The sequence below is a fragment of the Maylandia zebra genome, linkage group LG2, assembly GCF_041146795.1.
Source record: "Maylandia zebra isolate NMK-2024a linkage group LG2, Mzebra_GT3a, whole genome shotgun sequence".
Taxonomy (NCBI): domain Eukaryota; kingdom Metazoa; phylum Chordata; class Actinopteri; order Cichliformes; family Cichlidae; genus Maylandia; species Maylandia zebra.
In genome coordinates this window covers 42,571,242-42,598,090 of record NC_135168.1, presented here as the reverse complement: position 1 = coordinate 42,598,090, position 26,849 = coordinate 42,571,242, and the positions used below count along the sequence as shown (strand labels likewise).

The following is a 26,849-nucleotide window of genomic DNA, read 5'->3' as shown; positions in this document are numbered from 1 at the left end:
ATAGCATAAACAACAAAATTACAAACTATTTTGGCTGTTGCTTCAGAGCAGGTTGTTGTTTTTAGGTGCCAGGCTGTGTTTAAACAGAACACAGGTTATCAACACATCCGTCATGTCACGTATTTTGATTTCTTAGCCACTACTCAGTATTCCTCAATTATATAATTCCTTAAACAGAAGAAAACAACAGACATGTAACAGGACTGAGAGAGCGAGAGCTGGTTCAGGGCCCCTCCCACTGCTGATAATGCAGGATATTATTATAACTCATCCCAAGGTTAAAATAAAACAAAATTAAATCAAATTTATAGATGCTTCATGTGTGATAATTTCCCTAAAGAGCTCGCTTGATGCTGTCAGTAAACAACAGATTCTGTATCTTGTGGCCAGGCATTAATAACACATGGCAACAATTTAGTTATCATATCTGTATTCCTAACTGCCTCTTAGCCACAAGTTATTGATCTTGTCATCACAAATAACTAACTTGTTGCCATGCAGTAATATTTTGTCCACCAGTGTCCCCATCAGGCTCCATAAATAGCTGAAAGATGTTGTCAAATTTCATGTTGACAACAGTATAATGTCATAAGTATTGAAAAGCATCGTCTTATTACTTTAAAAGTTGTTTGTTGGATACATGACAGAGTGAAATGTTTATTCATTTATCACTAAATCCCATCCAGTATATGTTCATAATGTTTCACTGTAAGGTTTATGCCACAGCTGACCTAAATTTAGACTATTGGTAATAACAATACAATGTAATGGTAAATCTATCATCAAAATATTTTTAAATGCAAAAATATAATAACTGTTGTAATCCATGAATTTTCAAATTTGCTGTTTTATAAAACAGCTGAAAAAAGTAAAGCACATCATTATTATTTTTTGATTAAGGTGCCAAATCACAATTATTTACTTGGCTTCCTGAACAGAAAAATTAGTTTTAGTGGTTGATTGTTATGCTTGATTAATTTCTGACTTCTCACAGCAGTCCTGTGTGCTGGCTCTGTTATGGGTATAAAAGCACAAATTCAGTTTGTCATTTGCCTAATAAATAACAATATAAAACACACATCTGATTTCAGATGTGTGTTTTCATGTTTTATGACAGGTAGTCTAATAGATTTGTATTATGTCTGTAAGCATCCTGAGGGATGAGGAGTGTTTGGGGGAATCACAACAGGACTGTTAAAGTTCTTCCTTACTGTTTGCACAGTAACTTGCAACCCAACTTTTCTGCAGTTTCAGCATAATGTTAAGCGGCAGAAAATGCTTGTGTTAAACTCTCACATTAGTTTTTTGACTACACAGTCAGAATTATTAATAACATCTGTTGCTTATTCATACTGAAGTCATCATGTTGGTGACATTTCACATTTCAGTGTGAGACCACAGTTTGCCAGGACTGGAGATATTATATGTTTTGTCATAACAGTGTCACACAAAGAATATCAGAATTATCAGTGTATAACAGCAGATGACTCAAAGACTGATGACAGTCAAAAAAACCACCCAGTAATCTCTCAGCCCACTTGCTAGAATCACCTCCTTCTTGTGTTTTCCTGCTAACTCATCATCTCACAAGCAGCGGCATATCACCTTACACATAATAGGCAGAACTGGAACAGCATGTACAAAAAATATCAAAGAAAGGACTAAAGAAATACCTAAAACCACATTGGTTTTTATTTATTTATTGCCAATGTTGCACCACCTTCACATCAAGCAACACTGGGACATGCAGGACACTGCTTTTTGGATCTTGCCATTGCTGTATAGCCGCTTTTTTTCACTCTACATAAGACACGTGTGACATGACAAATCGCCATCTCCTCTGAACAGATTTATGCAGGTCTAGGTGTGCCCGCGAGCTGATCCTTATCTGAAATGGCAGAGCCAATCTCCCCTGATTCACTCCTAAGTGGTCTCTGTTTATCACTCAGTAAGGTGGTTGTCAGCCAAGTCCCCCTCTGTGCACCGCTGACTTCTTTGCTATTTTGAGAGAACGGCAGTTGGGGGGGGCAGTATATGTAATAATAAAAGCCATAGAGCTGCAGCCTACCAGAGAACAAGGTGGCAACCACTTGGCCTCCCCTCTTCTCTATCTAAATATAGCCGACTTATAATCCAGTAACCCGTGAATTCATCCCTGCCAGGGTGGTTACCAGAGGGCTGGTTTTGGATTTTCGAGCTTGTTATATGGTAGAACTTGGCATGCACGTCTCCTGTTCGTTTATCTCTGTGTACATACTTCTCAAGGCAGTGTTTTATCTGGCTGAACGGGCTTTGTTTGGTCTTGATATCTCTTACAGCAGCTTGTCTTTGGTTTATGGATTTCTGGCAGCTTCTTTAAATAAGTGATTATGCTTAGCAAAACACTCACCTTGACTCCTTGGTGAATGTTTGTTTTTGTTTGTGGTGTTTGTTTTTCGACATTAATGTTTTATTCGCATTAGTCATTACCTCTGGGAGCAAAACTTTTATTTATTTAAGACCTATTAATGGTATTTAATTGTAATTAATATTGTAGCTCCGAGTGACTTTGTAGCGAGGGCACCATGAAATCGAATTAGGCTTTTCTTAACATCTGGCATCAACTTGAAGGAGCCTGAATAAACAACAGTCTAAAAATGAAGACACTCCCTCATGCAAAATGATTATGTCCTAATTGTCACGGGCAGCTGTTTGTTCTAATAGATTCTGGGAGCCATTGTTGAAGCAAGTTTTCAGTAATTAGAATCATGTGGAGAGAAAGCGTGCTTTTTTGTAAAGCTGCCAACCTTCCGTAAGTGGGCTTTTTCTTTTGCTGGAACCTGGACATTGCATTTGCGTGCATCCTCCAGTAATTTGAGAAACAGCTGCCAACGCTGTTTGAGAACAAGTAGATATTTAGACCACTTGAAAGCGTGGGCAAACATGGCACACATAACTATATAATTTTGCCAGCAAGGTATTTCTTCTTCCACTCTGTCTTAGAAAATGAATAAAACCATGAGAAAAAAAAGGCTCTGTGCTGTAGAATATATACCACCAGAGAATCTCCCGCCATGTGCAATAAAAAGAAGATTGATTTTAGTACTACGTCTTGTGTTTTTATGTATTTGAGAAATTAATGCAGCGCATGTGAACAAATACATTATTCCTCCAACAAAACGCTTTTGTTTCAGAGTTTTTATGTCAGACAATAGTTGACGGCTATGTGTGTTTGGCTGTTTGTTTCTTTGACTGCATGCCCCCTTTTTCTGTCTTTTTCTTCTTATTTCTCGTCTGTCTTTTTAAGGGCATACGCACACTCAAACTCTCACACACACTCGCACAAACGGAGAGCAGGATTTGAGGCCTCGGGTTCCAGATGAATCAAGAAAGAGAAAAAAAAGAGTATTTAACAAACTGCTTGAACATCACAGTATTGAAACCACTCAGTTTGTGCTTTCAGGGTGCTAATTGTGAGGATTTAGGTTAGGCAGCCCACTCTAATAATTTTTAAATGAAGCTTTTTGGTGCACTTTGTTTTTGGCAGCTTGTCCTTCTTTAGAACCAGACTTTAGTTCGCTCTCCATCTCTCCTCTGTTTCCTTTGCCTTATTTAGACTTATCAAACAACAACAACTGCTTTATCTATACACTGTGGTGACTATGGAAAAATATGTGTGCGCAGCTTCTCCTGAGCTTAAAGGCGCAAGTGTTAATGATGTTTTTAATTCAGGACATGCATATTGCTTTTGTTGCTATAGCAATGGAAAATCAAGATAGTCATTTGTGCCAGTTGTATTTGCTCTCGGAAAAAAAAAAATCTTATCAGTTTGAATAATGGGATGAATAAAATTCGCCGCAATAACCGAAGCTGAGGGCGTAATTATATTTTATACGTTTTATGCCTCTATACAGCGTGATGCAGTATGATGTTACTGAGGGAATCATGTGTAGACATAAATTCAAGCTGCAGTCTATATTACAGAGACTGCACTGTGTTTCACCATGGCTGCATCAAACTCAGATATCCTCATGTCTGATTTTGTCTTTGTAAAGGAAACAATTTTTTTATCAAAGTAAAAATATAAAAGTCTGTGGAGTCTAAAGATTGCCCACAATATAAAGGACTGTAACCATGTAGTTTGCTTTCTGTTAGATTAGCAAACATGTTAACGGAGATACTTACAGAGTATATTTCTTTGTTAGCTCCAAAGAAAGGTCACAACATAAACTTCTGTAAACCTCCAGAGAAATCAAAGAAGCCTGTACTGTTGAGAAGAAAATGCCCACACTCCTGTGATCCCCAAGACTTTACAAATCAAAGTCTCAGCCTCCACACACGTTTCCACTTCTTTTGTGTCTAAATTGGGTGAGAAGGAAAACTAGGACATACAGTATTTCAACCTGTTAATACACATCCCATATACCACAGGACCTGTACTGCACAAGTGTCAATTACAAGCCTTACAGATACCCTATATAGGAAAAGTAAATTAATTATTTTGTGCCACTATTGTGAGCGCACGTAAAAAAAAGTTTGCAGGTGCAAGTGTTGTATTTTGAGGAGAAACAACAACAGCATGTTCAAGCTTGATCAGCTGTTGTTAGAATTTATTTAATATTACTTTCTAGTATCAGCTGGTGTTTGCTGGAGCCACAGCTGTAAAAGCTGCTGCTCATGATATCGGTTTGGAAACATGAAGGTTATACAAATCATACATATATACCAACAAGACAGTGTACATCACTGTTACAACAGCGTTTGTTTTAGTTCAAAGGCTTTATGGTTTTTCCTATAATACCTGGTGGTGTAGTCGGTGATTTTTTGTCAGTTCATCCTTATATATTATGTTTAACCCGAGTGACCACCCGGTCAGCTGATGGGTAACAGGCATCTCCGAAAACGTTAGAGCAGTTATGCAAATATGTGATGTCTTGATGAATCGAGCAGATATTAGAAGTTTACACAGCACCATTCTCACATGAAAATATCTTAAAAGTTTATTTTGTGACCCAGACAGAGTAATATTTCAAACTCCGCCACTCTGAGTTCCTCCGCCACTGCCTCGTTTGAATTTTGGACGAAATGGATTTTGGGATATTGCATTTTGTCATTTCGAGCTGATTGGAGACCAGAACAGCCAATCAGATTTTTTTGCATCCAAATCTGTGATTGGCCGGTTTTGTGGCACAAATATAACGGTGTAGAGAAAGAGTTGAGCGCGCACAGGCAGAAATGTTGAGAGCGCGAGCAACACATCGCTCAGAATAGTGGCACAAAAATAACGCCATATTTAATAGGCCTGAGACACCCAAAACATTTTGCCAATATAAGGTCACTGTCTCAGTTATTCAGTTTAAAGATGGATACACTATGGAGTTACTGTAAAAGAAGATAAACACTAGATAACACAAGTCATGAAAAACATTTAGGCATGGATTTCCCTTGGAAATGTCATCTCACTATACTCATTCGTCTATGAGTAAGTGTTGCTGTCACTCCTTCCTTGGTGTTAATATTCTGTCTTTGTCATTGGTGGTGTCCTTAGAGCAGGGATGTGAAACACATTTTACATCGTGGGCCGCATACAGCCCACTTCGATGTGAAGTGGGTCGCACCAGTGAAACACAATAAACATGTAACATTACAGAAGACATTGATCATTGTGCCTGTAATTATGAATTTAGACTATAGAGTTTTCAATAGTTAACAGAAAATGTTCGTGTGCTTCGGTGTAGTATGGGTGGCAATGGACGGTGGGGCTCTATATCAATCAGAAAAGCTGTAACACTAAGGGCCTTATGTTAGACACCCTTGCCTTAGGGGGATGTGACCAGAACCAATACCTGTGCTACTTTTCAATACCAAAATTCTAAAAAAACAAAAACTATTTTTGTTTAAGTGTCACAGATAAAAAAAAATCAAAGAAAACAAAGGTACATATGCTGCTATTGTTCAGAAACCGATGGGGACAGCATACATCTTGAACATAAACATGTGTTCGTGTCTACTCTTATATGCTATATGCTGAACTATATGAACCACAGAAAAAAAACTTTGCATGGAAGATGGCGGCTAGTGCCGCTGGCCTGACTTATTGTTACGAAAGACAGTAGAAGTCGGGGATGGAAGTATTTTGCATTGTTATGCTGAAATACCGTACCTTAAACCTGTATTTTAAGATGACAATAGCTGTGGTGCACAAAGAATTCTGGGGCTATAGGGGTCTGTAGAAAAAACAGGTTTCTGTTTTGACCTCGACAAACACTTTTCTGCTGACTTCATGGCCTCAATCACTCATTTTAGGTCACACTGAATAAAAACGAATTATTGTAAATCTTTGTTATACATGGTGTCTCAGAAAGAATAATCTGATTTCAAAAGGCTATATATTATTAAAGTGATGGAAGTTTCAATTTTAAAATACAGCACGTCTGAATATAGAGTTTCACATGTAAAATAATGTTCACAAGTGCTCAGTGTGTTTATTCATTTTATACTTAATATTAAATCCCATCCAGTATATGTTCATAATGTGTAATACAGTGCTTAACACATTTATTAGACCACCCAGTGTAAGGTTTATGCCACAGCTGACCTAAATTAACAGTGTTGCTAATTACCAAAAATCATTGTTTATTTTTTCTGTAATGCTTAATCTACCAGTACACACAAGTTATTTAATCCAAATATTTTAAAATGCAAAAATATAATAACTGTTGTAATCCATGAATTTTCAAATTTGCTGTTTTATAAAACAGCTGAAAAAAAGTAAAGGACATTATTATTATTATTATTATTATTATTATTTGATTAAGGTGCCAAATTAAAATTATTTACTTGCATTCCTGAACAGAAAAATTAGTTTTAATGGTTGATTGTTATGCTTGATTAATTTCTGACGTCTCACAGAAGTCCTGTGTGCCGGCTCAAATGTGTGAATAAAAACACAAATTCAGTTTGGTATTTGCTTAATAAATAACAATATAATTTCAAACACATTTTTGACTGATTTCAGATTTCTATTTGTGTTTTCATTTGTTAAACACTGTGTTATGTGCTTAATGTCTGTACGCATACTTAGAGATGAGGAGTGTTTGGGGAATCACAACAGGACTGTTAAAAGTTCCTCCTGATTGTAGTTTGCACTGTAACTCACAACCCAACCTTTCTGCAGTTTCAGCATAATGTTAAGCTTAAAATGCAAAAGTGTTCGGTGCGTCCCTCTTCTGGACGCGTATATCTACACGATAGTCAAACCCATACTTTTGTGAGCGTGTCTGGAGTCAATGTAGCCACTGCTACTGTTATTCTACCAGCAATCATGTAAAATTCACAAACTGCTCTTTCTAACAGTACGTGTTTTGCTTACTCTTTACTATGTTTCAAAATAGATAATTGTCTACGATATGAAACTGCATGTTAGCTAACGACTTTTAATTGATGCGTCATTCAACAATTTACTTCTTCAGAAACCAGCGGGCAGTGTCACTGTAGCTAAGGCCATCTTTTATACTGTTTATATAAAATACACACTACCTTTTTATTTGGAATTGGCATTATGATATCAGTTATGTCCCATAGGCTATAATGTTTGCAATGGCTAAAAAGATAAATAAATGAATGAATGAGCTAACATATTGGAGCTAATGATCGACTTCATAGTACCATTAGCAGGTTACCTTTCCAACCATTTCATTCAGTCTTTTCGTCTTATAAACAAAGTATCATGTTAACGTTTTAAGTAACAAGTTTGTCACCACCTTGTTGGTGTCTTTAAATTACTTTATAATAAAAGATTTTATGTCTAAGTAGTGATGTTTTTTTTTTTTTTCGATAGTTGGAAAAAATGGCTACTGAGTATTGTGTAATTTTACTGGTACTGGAACAAACTAGTCTCTGATACTGTAAAATATCTATGACCTAAAGCCTACAGTGTAAATGATAATTAGTTAAACACCAAGCTCACCCATGAGCCTTACCCTACTTACATGTTAAGGTTAATTGAATCAACATCTTGATATGAAATGGTCTGGTCTGTATTTGTATAGAAGAAATAGAAATGGAAGAAACAGGACTCAACAATCACAGTTTCAATTGATGATAACACTGGTTTAGTGAATCACTAAAGCCTTTTATTCTGTTTGCCCCTTCAGTCAAAAAAGAAAAAAAAATCTCAAGTAAGTGTTGCGGTTAACACCATACACATAGTTTTGAGATTTCTGCCCTCACCCCAGCACAATGGCTGTGAGAAGAATTTTGATTGTGGTGCTCAAAGCTTTGATATATTTTAAAAGATTAAACAGTGTTTTTCTGTAGAAGAAATGTCCTTGTTTTTCCAGACAGATCTCACTTTGAAGTATTCATAGTAACTCCTCACTGCTGAATAAAACAGTCTTTAAAAAAAGAAAACAGTTCACTCTGTTCTATGGATTATAAAGAGTACCTTTAACACTACTTCTAGAATGAAGCATTGCTGCCAATATTTCAATGTAATTTCTCAACTCTGTAGTCTCTCTATAGTCAAAACAAAAACTGAGATTTCATTCATCCTTGCAATGGGGTGAAGGTAAAAATCTTAGAGGTGGATATTTCAAAACCTGGACCGATACAGTGGGTTTTATTCATTCAGCAATCAGCCCATTGTTTATGACCACTCACAGGTGAAACAATCATATAGGTTATCTCCTAACAGCAGCACATGTCAGGGTCTGGGATTTATGCGATTTAAGTAAAGAGTGAGCTGTTGTCGTCAAAATGCGGGACCGGGGAGAATGAGGAAGCGTAAGGACCTGAGACGCTTTGACAAAGGCCAGATTGTTTGAGCCAGACGACTGGGTCTAATAACAAGGGCTGTTTGTGTTAAGCTGTGATGAGTGAGAGGAGAACCATAAAATGGTGACAGGGTGTTTGTTGCTGAGGAATGTGGAGCAAGTCTGATCCAGGATGGACTTAAAAGATCTGCTGTCTAGGTCTGTCTTTAGTATGAGAGTAACTACAAATTTAAAAAAAAATGTTCACCCCTTACCTCTTAAACTGCTTACAGTCACTATAATAATGTAGGTTTCTGTATTGTTATTATTAGTAGTAGTAGTAGTATGATGATCATGATGTTCATATTAACAGGACAGAAGCGTTTCTCATATAAACATTTCTTATCTTCTGGTGTGCCTCAGACCCAGCGCCGTGTGACGTTCCATCTTCCAGACGGTTCCCAGGAGAGTTGCAGTGACAGCGGGCTTGGAGACCCGGAGCCTAGCATCACTGCCAGTACCACCCAGCCTCTTCCCCTTAGCTTCCCACAAGAGGAGTACTATGAGCAAACATCACCTAACAGCCGGACCGAGGGAGATGGAAACTCAGACCCTGAATCCAGTGAGTAGTATATTTTTGCTAGATCTGACAGCAGGCAAATCCTTTCTTTTATGTTTTTCATTTTTATTATTGTTTGTGCTTTGTGAGGCTGACAGCATAATTTACAAGTGGCCATCTGTGTTTTAAAACAGTACAATTATTTACTGAGATTACAGCTGTGATTGTAATTGTAACAACACAGCTTTGCAAACACTAAACCAGCCATTTTTGTACAAAAAAAACCAAAAACAACTAGCTATGCATGTTGTTTTTGTGAGTTCATTCTTTAAGCAAGCAAAAAAAAATCCAATATTTCGCTACGTACTCATTCTTAGTGTGTTATATTTGACAGTTTTCTTTATACAGATTAAACCAAACACCATCTCAGTCATTTTAAAATATGCAAGTGAATTGGTTTCATTAAAAAAAAGAAAAACACAAGCAGTGATTCTGTCATGGGAAAGCAGAATAAAATAAAAAGGATGTAATTTGCACAATAGTGTGTTTGCTACTTAAAATTTATTTTGTAAGGTTAATTTTTTTTAACTGTTGTCCAGTGTTAAGCTGTACAACGTAATGGGAATTATTCCTCTGAAGTTTTAACTGTGTTGCCAAATTGTATTTTAATGATTCACAAGACAGCTGTCACTCCATGGCTTACTGCCCACTGCTGTTTTCCATAAAACAAGCCTTTTTAAACACAGGGATACACAACTCCTTCCTCATGCATATACATTTTAATAGTTGCTCAAACAAGTTCCAGATGGAAAAAGAAATGTCCTTAAGACAGTGTAGAAAAAAACCAAAACAAAACAAAAAAACTCTGGGTTTTTTCATCAGTGTCAGTGATGAAACACAAGCAGCATACCAGAGATGCTGCTGAAATTATTTCGCCATATATGACAAGACAGCATGAACAAGGCTATTGTGGGTCCCAGTGAATCCAAGTGAATCCGATTTCATTTTCTGGATATAACCCTCCATCGTATATTTCGGACAGGACTGGTGTAGATCTTCACTCTGTTGATTTTCAGTTTTCTGTCAAAATGTGAGACCGTTTTTTCTTTTTCCTATGCAGCATATAAGATCCAAAGAACACTGAAAAATAGCTTTCTTTGTATACACCTACATGCAGTAAAGCCATTGTGTCATTGTTGTAAGTGAGACAAGAGTCCCTGGTGTCTCCCCAGCATCTGGGCTGACAGGTTTGGGGCCTGGGTGTCAGTGTGAGTGTGATTGTGAACGCTTGTGTTAGGTATTAAACAAAATGGGCGACATTGTGGTGATGGCCTTCTGTTCATGGCAAGATTGTGAAGTTATAACAAGACATTTTTGTACGTTTAAAAAAACAGTTTTCACACATCTGTACACATGCATTTTTATAAATGCATGCAGCACATCTCCTTCCCCAGCTGTTCTCTATAATGTATTCACCATGTTGACAGTAGTGATTCATATGTGATTCATTCGAATAGTGAGGCAATTGCTCATGATTCCATTAATATACAGAGACATAAACATCTCATACTTCATAAACTTGCTCAAATACTCCACTTATTACCCACTTTCCCTCTGGGGTAATATTTGTTGAAGTGTCTTAGCTTTAGACAGAAGACCATACTAATGTAATAAATGCATGTGTACTTTTACAAATTGCTGCATGAAAAATCCTAGTGAGTGCTGTATCGGAGTCTAATATAAGTAGTTGGATATTAGAAAAGCTATTTCTAGTTATTTGACCACAAAGTCACGCGTAATACTGTATTAAAGTCAATATAGTTCTAACAGATAAATAGTAAAGGCAGGGAAGAGGAGAATGGATCATTTTCAAAGCTAATGTGCAAGCCATATAAAGCGATTTGATTAATATGCATCTTGTGTAATTTAGCAGAACCTTGATGAGTTTACAGGCTCGAGGAAATTACAGGAAAATCTCATTTTAATTCCTATAAAATAGATCTTTCATAAACCATGCATTTCCACCTAAAACCAAGAGTCTTTTTCATTTGCTTTTGGATGCTACCGATTCAACACACAACACACTTGCACATCATTTCAAGGCAGAGTGAAATTCACCTGACTCATCGAGCTCCATTTTCTTCTTTCAGAAGTTAAGTCAGATAAACTCTGACTCTGTGCAGCTCAGTTCAAAAAGAGAGATGGATCCTGTGCACGTTGACTGTCTCAGAGATGAGTGTGTTGGTGACAGAGGGGGGCCTAAGATGGATTAGATATGGTTTTATCAATGAGCACCAGGCTGGCATGGCAGTGGCAATCTCTTATCGTGTCGTCTCAATTTGTAAAGCAGAAAGAACAAGGAAAAGTGTAAAGAGGAGAGAGGAGATGGAATGACTCCAAGTGAAAAGTGAGAAACAGAGCTGAGAGATTGAAAGACCCGAGCAACAGTAGAACGAGAGAATTTCGAGAGTCAAAAGCAGTGTTGTTTCTTAAAGGTGCTTCAGCTAGAACCTGAATGTCAACTTGCTCTGAATAATTGTCTGTGCCAAAGGCAAGCCATGTGGCCTTCTTATGACAATGAATTTCTCAACTCCTCTTTAAACCTGCATCTTTATTAGACCACCCTCTCTTGATATAAAGTTCATATGACATTTTATGTTTCTATTATTTATGAGTAAGGCGGCTGTTCATTTTATGGGTTCTTGCCTCCCCCTCCAGGCTTATTTCACCACCCTGCCATCAGTCTTAAGCTGTCGCCTCTCTTGTCACACATTATTTCGAAGATTTTGTTAGTTCTTCTTCTGTCTCGACAAATATATAAAAAGTCCTAATTAACATCATTTGCACGTACGTTTTTATGTCAGAGCTGTATACGTCAAACAGCTGGCAAGTGCAAAACTATACAATCAGAACAATTAAACATGGTGAATAGTTCAAAATGGGACATACATGTAATTCTTTGCTTTGGCATCTACACTATGTTTGTGGGTAGCGTGAGCATACTCTTGATCTGTCAACCTGTGTGGACACTGACATATTTCTGTGTTAATTTTTAACCTCACTTTTTATCTGCTTCACTTTTTTTGTGGTAACCTGTGCCGTTAAGCATATGTCGGACTAATGATGACCTGAAAGGCTTTTGAAGAATGATGGGAATCATCATGTCGCGAGCAGCGATCAGTGCTAAGCCCTCAGACAAAGTGGGGCAAAGTGGGAGCAAATCCCTGAGTCTAAATCCCTCACATTTTTCAAACAATACACAATTTTGTTCTCCGGACGATTTGTAATATACTTATTTCTTTCTCCTGTTGTTGGAGTTGAGGGATTTAGGAGCTTGTACTTTTGCCCACTTACAAGCAGCTCAGCAAAGGCAGTTCCGACGAAGTGCATTAGCCTCTGGAAGGAACATGAAATATCTGCACAGCACAGTGCCGTATCTTAATCTGTGGCATATGGCTTTCAAATGACCAGCTTACACCTTGTCTGTCTAAGATCTAAATCTGCTATTAAAATAAGCCAATCCTTTTTAAATACTCCAAATGTAATACGATTACAGTTCTGAATGTGTTGCAATGCATTCTGTATAAATCTAAAAAAAAAAAAAAAGTAATTACTCATCAAATCAGAGATTTCAATCATTATTTTTTGTGTGATGTTTACTTTAACATTTTTGGGGGGTCTTTTATGGCACATTCTATAATTCCTGTGATACCAGCAGACAAATAATCTGATTAAAGGCTTGCAAAGTTCATACTTTCTGGGGGTTACATTCTCAACTCTTTGATTTCTGTAGGTCCAAAATTTTCATAATGGCTCTCAGACTGAGTTTCCAGTTGGCTGATTTACAACTGCCCTTTTCTTGTCTTTGGAAAAGGCCACTTGACTTGATCTAGTGTGCCAAACACGTTGGTACCACTTGAATTTTTAATACTTCTCTAACCTCCAACTCTACTCAGTATGTCTGGCCGCCCATTCGCTTGTGCTGAGATTGGAATTCAACTGTCTAGACACAATCTGCCAGCAAATAAAGGGATTTAATGAGGAAAAAAATAAGTTTGTGGGTGATTGGGACTGTGCATTACGAAAAAGTATAACACTACAGTTTATCATTAAAAGCAATAGTTTAGCACATCATTATGTGACAGCAGCAACATTACAGTGTTCAGTACAGTTAGCTGCATTAATTATTCATATGAGCCGGATCTCGGTTTCACTTTGAGGGTTCTCATATGCAATTAGAAGTAATGAATGTGCTTCTTAATTACATTCATTTGTGCAAATTTCCATTCCCCATTGAATTTTTTTCTGTGGAAACATTGTGACACTGACCAATGGCATATCATTTGCAATGTGACTAAATCCATTCAGCATAGAACAATTAGCTGTAATTAGTGTTACAATGTCATGAGCGACCAGGGGGAAAGACTAAGCTGACATGCAAGGGAGAAGAGGACCCTTGTTCAGAGAGTTAAAAGTCCAATATTGTAGCAAGAGCCAGATAATTGGCTGACCACAGGTTAGAAAGATGATGAACTGTTGTAAGAGTAGTTTTTTTTTTTTTTTCAGCTTTTATGTGCAAGGTTGGCTGAGCAGGCATTCTCTTTGATAGCAATGCCACACTTACTTTAGCTGCCAATGCAACCTTTTACTTTTGCCGGCCCATCTCATCATCTGCTGCTGACAAATGAGCAGCTTCACAGGAGTAATTAAGAACCAAGTGCCTTGCTTAAGGGTACATCGCTGGTGGTTGAAGGATGGGAAGAAGGATTACCTTACATATTGTCATGTTATCTGACTTATTCTGGCAGCAGTGTGTATATTTAATTCATACCGCACATAAAATGGTAATGCAGCCTATTCCTTCTCTTGCAGTTATCCCACAATCTGCAAGATAACTTCTTCAGACTAGTTTTTCTTTCACATCATTTGCACCAGTTTGCTTCCTGCTATATATTTCTCCACGATATAAATAAATAAAAGCCTTTGTGCCTTCTGGCTCCCAGAACTTTTTTTACAGCTGCCCCAGTGGGCCTGCAACAGAGCTAAATGAAGCAACAGTGAATATTAACCTACATAGATTGGACCTTTCCTTTCAAGATGATTTTAGGTGCTTTTTCCTGCATTTTCTGATCACTGGGGGTCTAGAACTGAGTTGGAAAGGGGATTTAAATGGACTCATCTGTATCCTTCTCATCCAACTGGGATTTGGTGGAAGTGCTCAGTTGTCAGAGGTGAGGTGGAGGGGAACCCTTGTTTTATCTGGTTCAAATGCCACACCAGTTGTCTTGGAGAGAGAAAGAGACGAGCTATTGATCTGGAGGAGTCAACTCAGCTCACAGAAATCTCTCTCCACCCTCCTTCAAACAGCTGAAAAGTGTCATGTTAGAAACCTCCTTTTCCACAGTATTAGGGCCTGTTCTTTGTTGGCCTGCCAAAGTCTTCTGTGAAGTTGAGACAGGAGCTTTCTGGTGCAATCAGACAGAACTTACCATGAAAGATCTCGAGAGTGGCAGTTGTAGATTTAAGACATTTTAACAGCTCTACATATTGAAAGTTGAGCATGTTATTAGAGCTGAGAGCTGCAAACTAACTGCATATTATCCACAAGATATTAGGTAGATATATTTTTAGTACACCACTGACTTGAAGTCCTAACTATGTGCTTTATGTGGATAAATGTACTTTTTTCAACTATTGTAGGGGATTATATTTCTGTTTTAAATGAAAAAATGTTTGTGTTATTATTGGATCCTTTGATACTTTTATTTCAGCATCTGTGAAAAAGGCAATAGGGAGCTGATTTTTTATTTTTTTTAAATGTTTAATTTCACTATGAAATAAATGCTAATTGCACAATGTAGTGGCTATAGAATCATGAGATCATCCCCTTTTAGGTTGGTTCCCCATAAGCCTTTTTTTTCCACTATGCTATTCTGTCTGCCACTATGTATCAACATACGCAGGGAAAATGTGAGGCACAGTTGTGCAACCCAAATAGGTAGAGGAGAGTGGATTTTTTCCCCCAGTACCTATTGGCAGCTTTCCCCAGGTAGCTGAAATGGTGGATGGTGAAACAAAAGGAGTTACTGTGGAAACTCTACCTAGAAAAATAAAAACAGCCTGGTTGTCAGGGGAGGAAGGCAAAGAGGGAGAGTGATATAAACCGAAAGTAAAACAAAAGTGATCATGACTGGTTTACACTCATTGAGCTCCAGGGCTTTGGAGCAGTTCAGAACCAACGTACACTTAGTATTATTTTAACTAGATCACCAAAAAAAAAAGAAACAAACAAAGAAAAAGAACATTATATTTGTCACAGTGACACAAGGAAGGCTCGTCTTCTTGCACATTTATGCATGAGCGTCCTCAGAATGAAATTTTTGAGAGAAAAATAAAAATATTGGCATGATACAGTGTCTGACTGTCCAAAAGCTCCTTTTTCAAACTGACTCAGCAGCACTGTGATACGAGTGGGTTTTTGAAAGACGTACACAATTAAAAAACGTATTTGAAAGTTCTTAACATGTTCAGTATGTCTTATGTCTGATTTGGGAAGGAATCAATAGCTGCCAAGTTTGATCGTATCTCTGGACAATGTATTCTGAACTCGGCAGGGCTGGAGAGAGACTTCAAACAAGGATAGCCGCTCAAAGGCCCCAGCCAGCAATCCACTTTGTTCCATTTCACTGACTCTGTGATTCCCAAACTGGAATATGGCTCAGGCTGCATATAAAACCTGTAAAATATTGTGTTTGAAAGAGGTGAGTGTTGTGAGTCCTCGATTTCATAGCTGATTTGGTCTCAGTATTATCAAACATGAATCATCAAAAGCAAAAACAACACACTTGAAGTAAAAAATCTGCGAGCTATGTATTTGATGATAATGGTGTCTGGCATATGCATGGTGCGATTAGCTGTAGGTTTTTATAGTCATATATTTTAGTCTGGTTGGAAATAAACAACCACTAAGCCTTGTCTTGAGCTTCTGGTCAGAGCTCCTCAGACAATAACCAAGATGAATTTTTAAATTTGGAAGAAAACCTCATCACATATTTGGATCCCACAATGCTCCAAACATTTCCTAAGATCTCTCCTTCAAGTATGATGACCTGAGGTTACACCTGACTGTAGAGCAAGAACCTCTGAGTCCCTACAGAAGCAAGAGGAAAACATGGGAAGCTATAAAATATGGATTTGCTAATATTTTATTCAACTTAATTAGATACAGATAGCTTTCACAAAAATCCCAAATGTAGATGACGTTAAAAAAAAAAGGGAAAGATGTAAAAGTGAAAAATAATATCACCTCTGCACCAACCTGCAGCATTTGATTGTGCAACCAACGCTACATTCAGTTCAAATTGGCATGCTGGCTGCACTGTTTTAGCACCTCTGCTTTGACTACAGAAAATAATATTTACATATCCAGTCACTAAAACATAGGTAAGCAGTGTCTGGCCAGTGAAATTTAACTTCTTGGGTCTCAAAACCGTGTTCTGTCTGATTAAAAAATAAATAAATAAATAAATAAAACAAAGCAAGATGGATTAGCTACTGCTCTTTGATGGGAAACTGATAGGAAGACCAGAACTGTCCCAGCAAACATCGTTGAAATATTTGACGTCATTTCTATGGTCAAAATCGTCACATCACAGGTCAAATCAGACCTTTTCTTACAAAGTGAGAAATACTGGCAAGGAAGAAATGACATGTTTTAGCCTTTGTTTTATTTATTTATTTATTTATTTATATTTTTAAACAACAGCTAATAAGGTTAGTACTACAAACTGGTTGCACAAAGTTTAGAATCTTTTAATATTCTTTTAATAAAAATAAACAATAATTTTATGCCATTTATAGTTTTTTACATATAAATTCTATTTCATTTGTTGCACAGTAATTAACAGCAACTCTTATGATTAGCCCCTCTCTGTCCATAATGTCGGGAAACAAAAGCAGGATAAGCTCGGGATTGCTATTATTTAAACACAAAGAGCTCATAGGAAAAGTGCTGAACCCAATGACAAGAGTGTTCACGTTCGACTTACACTTTTGAAGTTGTGTTTTCTCTTTTTCCTTTTCATTGATTCTACCAAGTTTCTTTTCCTTTTCATTTTGGCTATTTAGTTTTAGTATTGTTCACAAAAAAATCTGAAGATCCCATTTCTGTTCTGGAAGGAAAGACAAATCCCTTTGAGTTTAGAAGGTCATGCCTTAAAAATCTGCTAAATCTAACATGTGGCGCTACCTTCTGTGGTGACCCCTTGTGAATAAGAGACCAGCCGAAAGTAACTTTATTCTAATGATTAAAGATATAGTAGGGAAAAAAATTGAACACAGAATTCCTTAGGAGCTTTCATTTTTGAACTATTTTTCAACCATGATTAGACGCCAAGAAAAGACCACCAGCTGACAGTTATTTAGCATTGAAATTTGGGGTTTTTTTTGGGTGGGGGGGGGGGGGGGGGGGGTCGTGCCCTTGGCTCACCTTTCACCACTCTTAAATCACTTACGATGTGCAAATTATTATACACATGTGCAGATGCTACTTAGCAGTAGGAAGTAAGTTAGCAAATTACTCTGTGATTTATTATCTCGATAGATAAGTTGTATGTTGCTAATCACCTTGGCAAAGTGTGGTGCCGCACACAAGCACGATCACCATTTCTGAATTACGCTGCATGCCATACCACCGGTTCTCATTGAAATTACAATAAATAATTGTGGGTGTTGCTTCCCCTGTGAAAAGCGCATGGCATTTTTTCTCTTCCCACACAGCACACCTCTCCTTCTTTCTCCGCGTCCCTTCCTTTAAGATATTGCTGCATATTAAAATGCATGGTCTCATCCCATTCTCATTTTTCACATGCAGTCGGTCTCAAGGATAAGGATGGCCTCTGCTCAGAAGGACTTATTGACCAAAATAACTGTGCATCAATATGTCTCCTGAAGGCTGAGCAGACCCAGCATCACATGAGTTGTATTTTCACCAACTCTCTCAGCCTTTAATGTCATTGACCTGGGTTGTCCGGATACTCTGCATGCAGTACACCAATAGCGGGCTAGAAGCATATGGCAAAGACGTCTTAAAGCTTCATTGTCCTAAAAAGAGCACAATTATTTACACATCAGGGGAAGCTGAATAATAGAAGTGTTCTGACAGATGAGAAAAATGAACATTAAGCAGATATTTACTTGAAGAACAGCCTGCTGTGACTAAAGTAAAATTATATTGCGGCTTTTCTCTGCCTTATTTTCCAATACGAAAGCGTTATGAGATTAACTGCAGTTTTGATTAGATTCAATTTACAGTGATAGCTTCAGCATTGCAGCAATGACATCAATGATATGATGACAGACGGCTACAACTATGATGCCATCTGTCTATATTTCACGTATTAGCATATTTCTGCTAAAATGTGTCATTCACAAGAAATGCAATATTTTTCTGTGAAATCATTAATTTCACAAGCACAAGCATAAAACTGCAATAAATTTCATGCTTAACAGTACTCATACACATACATACCCAACTGATTTCTGATGAAGTTACCAGCTTTTAATCGAGTTGGCTGAAATATAATAAAAATATATTTCTATATGGTAAAGAATACAGGTTACAGTATGTTTTGAAATTGTATTCTGAATTAACACAATCATTTAATCCGGGTGTTGAATGCACAAGCATGCTTGGGATTACTCCACTGCATTATATGGAACCTAACCACGCTCAATCAATGTATACACCGACTGGTTGATAAACTGGTATTCATGGAGATGTGGAACCCCTCACATGCTGGTAATACTGATGCATGGAGTCAGAGTGTGGTGAGAAACGACGGAAGAAGTTGTACTGAATGAGTGCAAGAAAAAAGAGAGAAGAAAGAGAGTGAGGCTTTCAGATAGGACAAGGGGGTTGATCTTCAGCTAGGCCCTCCAGGACATGTTCGGCCTAACAGAAAATGACAGTGGAGTTCAAGGAGGCTTGACACTGAACACATAAACCTGATTGTTGTGTACTCTATGCTGCAAGAAAGCTGAGGCATTCATCACATCCACCATCACAAGTTTGTGGTGCACTTCTGCCCGTGCTCTTTGTGAGGCATCTGTGGGGACCTCAAGGCAATGTAGCACTCGTGAGCAGTCTGCCACTCCATGCATGCAGAAGCAGACCTGGTGCACAAAATACTTGCCAGAAGCTCCTGCGAGCAAGCAGACAGACTGTGTGCTGTTGTCCCCATTTCCCCCTGACACCTGCATGATTGCATTGATTTGTCCTTATTCTATTTAGCCAGATGTCCCACTGGATTTCAAGCGTCAAACATCTGTCATCCTGACTAATTCAAAAAGAAAAAATAATATTGACAATTTCCAGGATTTTGTGGAAATTGTACTACTTCTCTGGATTATTATTCCATTTATAAGATATTCAGGCTAAAACAGCAAAACATAACACCAGTGGTTGCTGAAAAACAAGACACCCTTTTATTTTATTTTCCATTTAGACATCTCAACACTCTTCAAAGTTCTAAAATATTCTTTTACTGTAAACAGCGTATCCGAAGTATTTACTGACATAAATGCGGTTCTTTGGATGTATCCCTCGGTGTTCATTTCAGACAGAATGGTAAGAGAGAGAAGAAAATACTGGGTGAAAGAAAGGCAACGTTAGAGAGAGTGAGTTCATAGTATTAGCAGAAATAGACTGAAACATCTTCTGAAGCTAGTTACAGGCACTAGCAGCAGCAATGTCTTTGTTATGATAAAATCGGGGACCTCTGCAAGTATGCCCTTGATTCTTCAGTTGGCTTAACTCGGCAGGTCACCAAGGGGAGGCAGATGCTGTCTTGAGGCATGTCCCATTGCCTCCACGAGGGCTACTGCTGGTGTTGCTGAGCCTGTAGAGGGGATGGGGGGTTGGAGGTGCATTAAGCCTCAGCTTAGCCACCACAGGCCAGCGCTGGGGATGTTGGAATGAGCAGAAATGCTCATTTTGATCCAGTGAGGTATAATAATTGATGATCAGTCCTGCTGTCGCATCTGGGACCCACTGGTCCATGCTATAATACACCCTTAATACAACACATGGTGGTGTGGACAGAGGTGCCATGGGGTCTCATGCTGACTTTCATTTCATGTGGTATAATGGATGATTGAGCGAATACAGTTCCATATAATGCACCATGGAAAGCCCTCTCTTGCACCTTAACTTCTTGAATAAAAGGCTGAATTCATCCCCGAAGAACTTGAGACATTTGATCACTAAAAGCTCTCTTTTAAGCTGTTGTTGCCTTGAAGCGTCTAATTATAGTTACAGTTTTCTAAACATATAATGCAGAAGAAAAGCACAAACACTAAAATGTTTGAGATGAAGGAAAGTAAACACGAAGAGTAAAAGCAAAAAGTAGTCAGCAACTGTCAATTTGGGAACATTTTAGTCGTACAGAAAATGAAAGTGCAGTTTAGTGGCCCTGGAATTTTGTCAAGAAGATCTTTGAGACCACGCAAGACAATATTTCTCAATTCTTCAAGTTAATGAATTGGCAGAGAGTAAAAGAGAAAGTCCTGTGAGGAAGGACATATAAAATCTGCTCTTTTCTGAAGTTCAGCTTCATCACTCTTAAGGCTTAAAAAAAAATAAAAATAAAAAATAAAATAAAATGAACATCTTATTTGTTGTTTTGTTTCTTTATTAATCACCCTTGTTGTCCAGAGAGACACAGCGCATGCAGACCCTTTATATGCCAAGCATATATATAAAGCATTCCTACAGAAGCACATACATAGGAATACACCTTGATCGGCATCTAGCTGAACAAACCTCCCACGTTGCACAACTACAGTTAAGAACAGAGAGGTCGAACACAAAGCACTAGCATCGACAACCTAAGGGTCTTTGAAAACCTCCCTTGTAGATCTTTCTTCAGTGTGATTCTCCTGCTGCAGGAGATCAAACAAAAAGCAGAGCTGCCCAACACGAGATCAGTCCAAAACTCGAGCAAAACAAAAAGTCCCCCAGTCTCCCCTCCACACAAAACAGGTCTCACGTAACGTCACGATTTCTTTTAAAAATTAACATGAACCGCTTAGAAAGTTAGAGTTTCAGCGTAAATGCCAAAAGCGATCAATAGGTTGCCATTATCCTGGTCACAGTGGACAAAATTTAAACCATTGAGCAGCTTTGTCTGTTCAAAAAAGGAGCTCTGTTTCATGTTTGTTGTCATTGTTGGTCGTCAGTGATCCGATCACATTTTAATCACAGTACTCGGCCTCATTGATTTCAGTTTACCACAGATTGTGCAGAATGAAATATTGTTCTTTTTTTTTTCTCCATCAGTGGCAATTATCCAACAATAGGAGCTTGATATTGCAGCGTATTAGAAGGCATGGTGTTTGTGAAATACTGGGTTTGGGCGACTTGTGTGCAGCAGCCAGGATTTGAATATAACAAGCACACACACACACATTCACATGTGCAGCAGACACATGCCTGTGTGCTCTCGAGCAGGCGCTGATATACACCCACAGGCCCACTTATACTGTCAACAAATGCAGATAAGAAAGACAACTGGACACATAATTAGTGAAGGGATGCCTTTTCTTGCCTTATCCCTTATCACTGATTTTTCAGAACAGCATATGTATGTTTGTTAAACTTTGTACTCACAGTTTCAGACAAACCAAAGCCAACACGTTACACTTCCATACAGGTTTCTTGCCCTGTCTTTTACAAGTTGTGTTTTTAAGTTTATAAAGTTCTGGCTGCTGGTTATTCAAAACATGTTCTTGGCTTTAACTATATTTTACTTGGCCCATACTATTAATGGCCATATTTGCAAGGGTCTGTCTGAATAGTATGGCATATGTTATTTTAAATAGAGGACATTAAGAGTTTCTTTCCTCATCATTTCAAACTAGACATTGCAGTTATTAGGGCCCGAGCACTGAGAGTGCGAAGGCCCTATTGTATCTGCTCCGTTTCTTATTATTATTATTATTATTATTATTATTATTATTATTAGGGCCCGAGCACTGAGAGTGCGAAGGCCCTATTGTATCTGCTCCGTTTCTTATTAGGGCCCGAGCACTGACAGTGCGAAGGCCCTATTGTATCTGCTCCGTTTCTTATTATTAGGGCCCGAGCACTGAGAGTGCGAAGGCCCTATTGTATCTGCTCCGTTTCTTATTATTATTATTATTATTATTATTATTATTATTATTATTATTATTATTATTATTCACCCCAAACAAGGGCCTTTTTGAGGGCCTAAACATGCTCAAAAACTCATGAAATTTTGCACACATGCCAGGTCTGGTGAAAAATTTTGTATTTTAATGGTTTTACATATGAGCACTGGGAAATGGCTCTACAGCGCCACCTATGCCTTGTTAAATGCAGCCCTACGACCACATGGTTTGAGCTACATGTATGAAATTTGGCACACATGTGTATCATGCCAAGACGAACAAAAAAGTCAGTGGGCCCATTGACGCAAACCCAACAGGAAGTCCGCCATTTGGAAGAGAAGGTGACATTTTGGCTCTAATTTTGCCATTTCCATGCCTCGAACTTTTGCGAACTCCTCCTTGGGGTTTCATTTCTTAACCTTCAAATTTGGACAGTGTCAACTACACCCTTGTGCCATGTTAAATTGCGGAGCTTTTGAGTTTTCACAATACTATGAGGCCGTGGCGCCATGGCGAATTTCGATGACTCGCCATGAAAATCTTATTGCCTCTCATTTTGTCATACATTTTCTGACCTTGACCAACGTGAACACATATGATAAGGCTCCACCCCTGAACATATTTCAACTGCCATATTTGACATCAAGGACAGCGCCACCTAGTGGGAACAGGAAATGTCATGTTTTACACTTTGGGGTACAGTATAGTGATGGGTGACATCTGCAGCCTCAAATTTCTCCAGGAAAGCCTTAAGGAGTTGGTCTTGGGTTACAGTGAAAACTGTGAGTTTTCGCAAAAGGGTGTGACCCCAGCAGCATGGCGAACTTTGATGTCACGCCATGAAGAAACAAATTAGTATAACTCAATGAAATCCAGTCTGATCAGTACCAGACTTTACAGGCATGATGTCAGACGCGCCCTGAACAGATTGATGTGCCCATAATCGGAAATACGGACAGCGCCACCTAGTGGCAACAGGAAATGTCATGGCTTTAATTTTGTTGTACTGATTTTCACAGGTTGATCGTGGCCACCTCAAAAGCGGTGAATATCACCATCAGTCCCTCGTGATGCTTCAGTGCAAAAATTGTGACTTTAAACTGAACGGCGCACCCTGGTGGCAACGCTGTTCACGATGAAAGATGAAGTGGCTTTTGAGGGTCTTGGCAAGTTTATAGAGGCTTGAAATTTGGCACACACCTCCAATGTGACGAAGGCTTTGTTGTTATGTGATCATTTTCATTGAATATCCCAAAATGGCTCCACAGCGCCCCCTACAAAATTTCAAAACCACAGCCCCAGCTCTGTGTTTTATGTATGAATCTGAAACCTGGTAGGCTTATAGGAGATATCAAGATGTACAAAAAAGTCTCTTGGAGCAATATCCCAAATCCAACAGGAAGTCAGCCATTTTAAAATTAACGTGCAATTTTGGCGACATTTTCTCCTCTTTTCAGGCTTCATACTTTGACGAACTCCTCCAAGGGATTTCATCATATTGAACCATTCTCCAGTGTGTGGAATCTAAAGACCTTTGTGATTTTAAATTGCGAAGCTTTTTACGTCCAGGGAAACGGGGTGGTTATGGCGGCACTTAGAGTTTGAATCACTCGCCAAAAAGCAGTAATCTGCTGTCACTCAAAAACACAATATCCAATCTCTCCCAAAGGTCGCAGGCGTGATGAGACTCGAGCTCGGAAATGTTTGTTATGCCATTTGTACATAATGGTTAGAGCGCCACCTAGTGGAACGACTAACTAATCATGAATGAATGAGTTGAAATGTTAGCTGGTGGTTAAATGCATGAATTCCATCAATGTGACATCAGATCGGAGGTGCTGGTTTTAGGTGTTGGGCGTGGCTCGACGTGCCGGGGGTGCGAGGGCCCTCATAACGCTGCTTGCAGCTTTAATTATTATTATTATTATTATTCAGGCGAAACAAGGGCCTTTTTGAGGGCCTAAACATGCTCAAAAACTCATGAAATTTTGCACACATGCCAGGTCTGGTGAAAAATTTTGTATTTTAATGGTTTTACATATGAGCACTGGGAAATGGCTCTAGAGCGCCACCTATGCCTTGTTAAATGCAGCCCTACGACCACATCGTTTGAGCTACATGTATGAAATTTGGCACACATGTGTATCATGCCAAGACGAACAAAAAAGTCAGTGGGCCCATTGACGCAAACCCAACAGGAAGTCCGCCATTTGGAAGAGAAGGTGACATTTTGGCTCTAATTTTGCCATTTCCATGCCTCGAACTTTAACGAACTCCTCCTTGGGATTTGGGCGTATAAGCTTCAAATTTGGACAGTGTCAACTACACCCTTGTGCCATGTTAAATTGCGGAGCTTTTGAGTTTTCACAATACCATGAGGCCGTGGCGCCATGGCGAATTTCGATGACTCGCCAAGAAAATCTTATTGCCTCTCATTTTGTCATACATTTTCTGACTTTGACCAAAGAGCACACATATGATAAGGCTCCACCCCTGAACATATTTCAACTGCCATATTTGACATAAGGGCCAGCGCCACCTAGTGGGAACAGGAAATGTCATGTTTTACACTTTGGGGTACAGTATAGTGATGGGTGACATCTGCAGCCTCAAATTTCTCCAGAAAAGCCTTAAGGAGTTGGTCTTGGGTTACAGTGAAAACTGTGACTTTTCGCAAAAGGGTGTGACCCCAGCAGCATGGCGAACTTTGATGTCACGCCATGATGAAAGAAATTAGTATAACTCAATGAAATCCAGTCTGATCAGTACCAGACTTTACAGGCATGATGTCAGACCCGCCCTGAACAGATTGATGTGCCCATTGTCGGGAATACGGACAGCGCCACCTAGTGGGAACAGGAAATGTCATGGCTTTAATTTTGTTGTACTGATTTTCACAGGTTCATCGTGGCCACCTCAAAAGCGGTGAATATCACCATCAGTCCCTCGTGATGCTTCAGTGCAAAAATTGTGACTGTAAACTGAACGGCGCACCCTGGTGGCAACGCGGTCCACCATGAAAGATGAAGTGGCTTTTGAGGGGCTTGGAAAGTATATAGAGGCTTTAAATTTAGCACACACCTCCAAATGGATGAAGGCTTTGTTGTCATGTGATCATTTTCATTGAATAGCGCGAAATGGCTCCACAGCGCCCCCTAAAAAATTTAATAATCACAGCCCCAGCTCTGTGTTTTATGTATGAGTCTGAAACCTGGTAAGCTTATAGGAGATATCAAGATGTACAAAAAAGTCTCTTGGAGCAATATCCCAAATCCAACAGGAAGTCAGCCATTTTAAAATTAATGTGCAATTTTGGCGACATTTTCCCCTCTTTTCAGGCTTCATACTTTGACGAACTCCTCCAAGGGATTTCATCATATTGAACCATTCTCCAGTGTGTGGAATCTAAAGACCTTTGTGATTTTAAATTGCGAAGCTTTTTACGTTCAGGGAAACGGGATGGTCATGGCGCCACGTGGAGTTTGAATCACTCGCCAAAAAGCAGTAATCTGCTGTCACTCAAAAACACAATGTCCAATCTCTCCCAAAGGTCGCAGACATGATGAGACTCAAGCTCGGAAATGTTTGTTATGCCATTTGTCATTAATGGTTAGAGCGCCACCTAGTGGGACGACTATAATCATGATTGAATGAGATGAAAGGTTAGCTGTTGGTTAAATGCATGAATTCCATCAATGTGACATCAGATCGGAGGTGCTGGTTTTAGGTGTTGGGCGTGGCTCGACGCGCCGGGGGTGCGAGGGCCCTCATAACGCTGCTTGCAGCTTTAATTAGGGCCCGAGCACTGAGAGTGCGAAGGCCCTATTGTATCTGCTCCGTTTCTTATTATTATTATTAGGGCCCGAGCACTGACAGTGCGAAGGCCCTATTGTAATTGCTCTGTTTATTAGGGCCCGAGCACTGAGAGTGCGAAGGCCCTATTGTATCTGCTCCGTTTCTTATTATTATTATTATTATTATTATTATTATTATTATTATTATTATTATTATTATTCACCCCAAACAAGGGCCTTTTTGAGGGCCTAAACATGCTCAAAAACTCATGAAATTTTGCACACATGCCAGGTCTGGTGAAAAATTTTGTATTTTAATGGTTTTACATATGAGCACTGGGAAATGGCTCTACAGCGCCACCTATGCCTTGTTAAATGCAGCCCTACGACCACATCGTTTAAGCTACATGTATGAAATTTGGCACACATGTGTATCATGCCAAGACGAACAAAAAAGTCTGTGGGCCCATTGACGCAAACCCAACAGGAAGTCCGCCATTTGGAAGAGAAGGTGACATTTTGGGTCTGATTTTGCCATTTCCATGCCTCGAACTTTAACGAACTCCTCCTTGGGAT

The 26,849-nt window shown here is 38.8% G+C and overlaps 1 protein-coding gene across 1 annotated transcript in view; it reads left to right on the top strand.

Annotated features, from left to right (window-relative positions):
- pcdh11 (protocadherin 11) overlaps window positions 1–26,849 on the top strand; it is a 157,893-nt gene that overhangs the window by 82,277 nt on the left and 48,767 nt on the right. Inside the window, exon 6 of the mRNA XM_004545516.5 lies at window positions 9,156–9,354. Within this exon, the coding sequence (XP_004545573.1) occupies window positions 9,156–9,354 (199 nt within the window). The remainder of the gene's footprint in view (window positions 1–9,155; window positions 9,355–26,849) is intronic.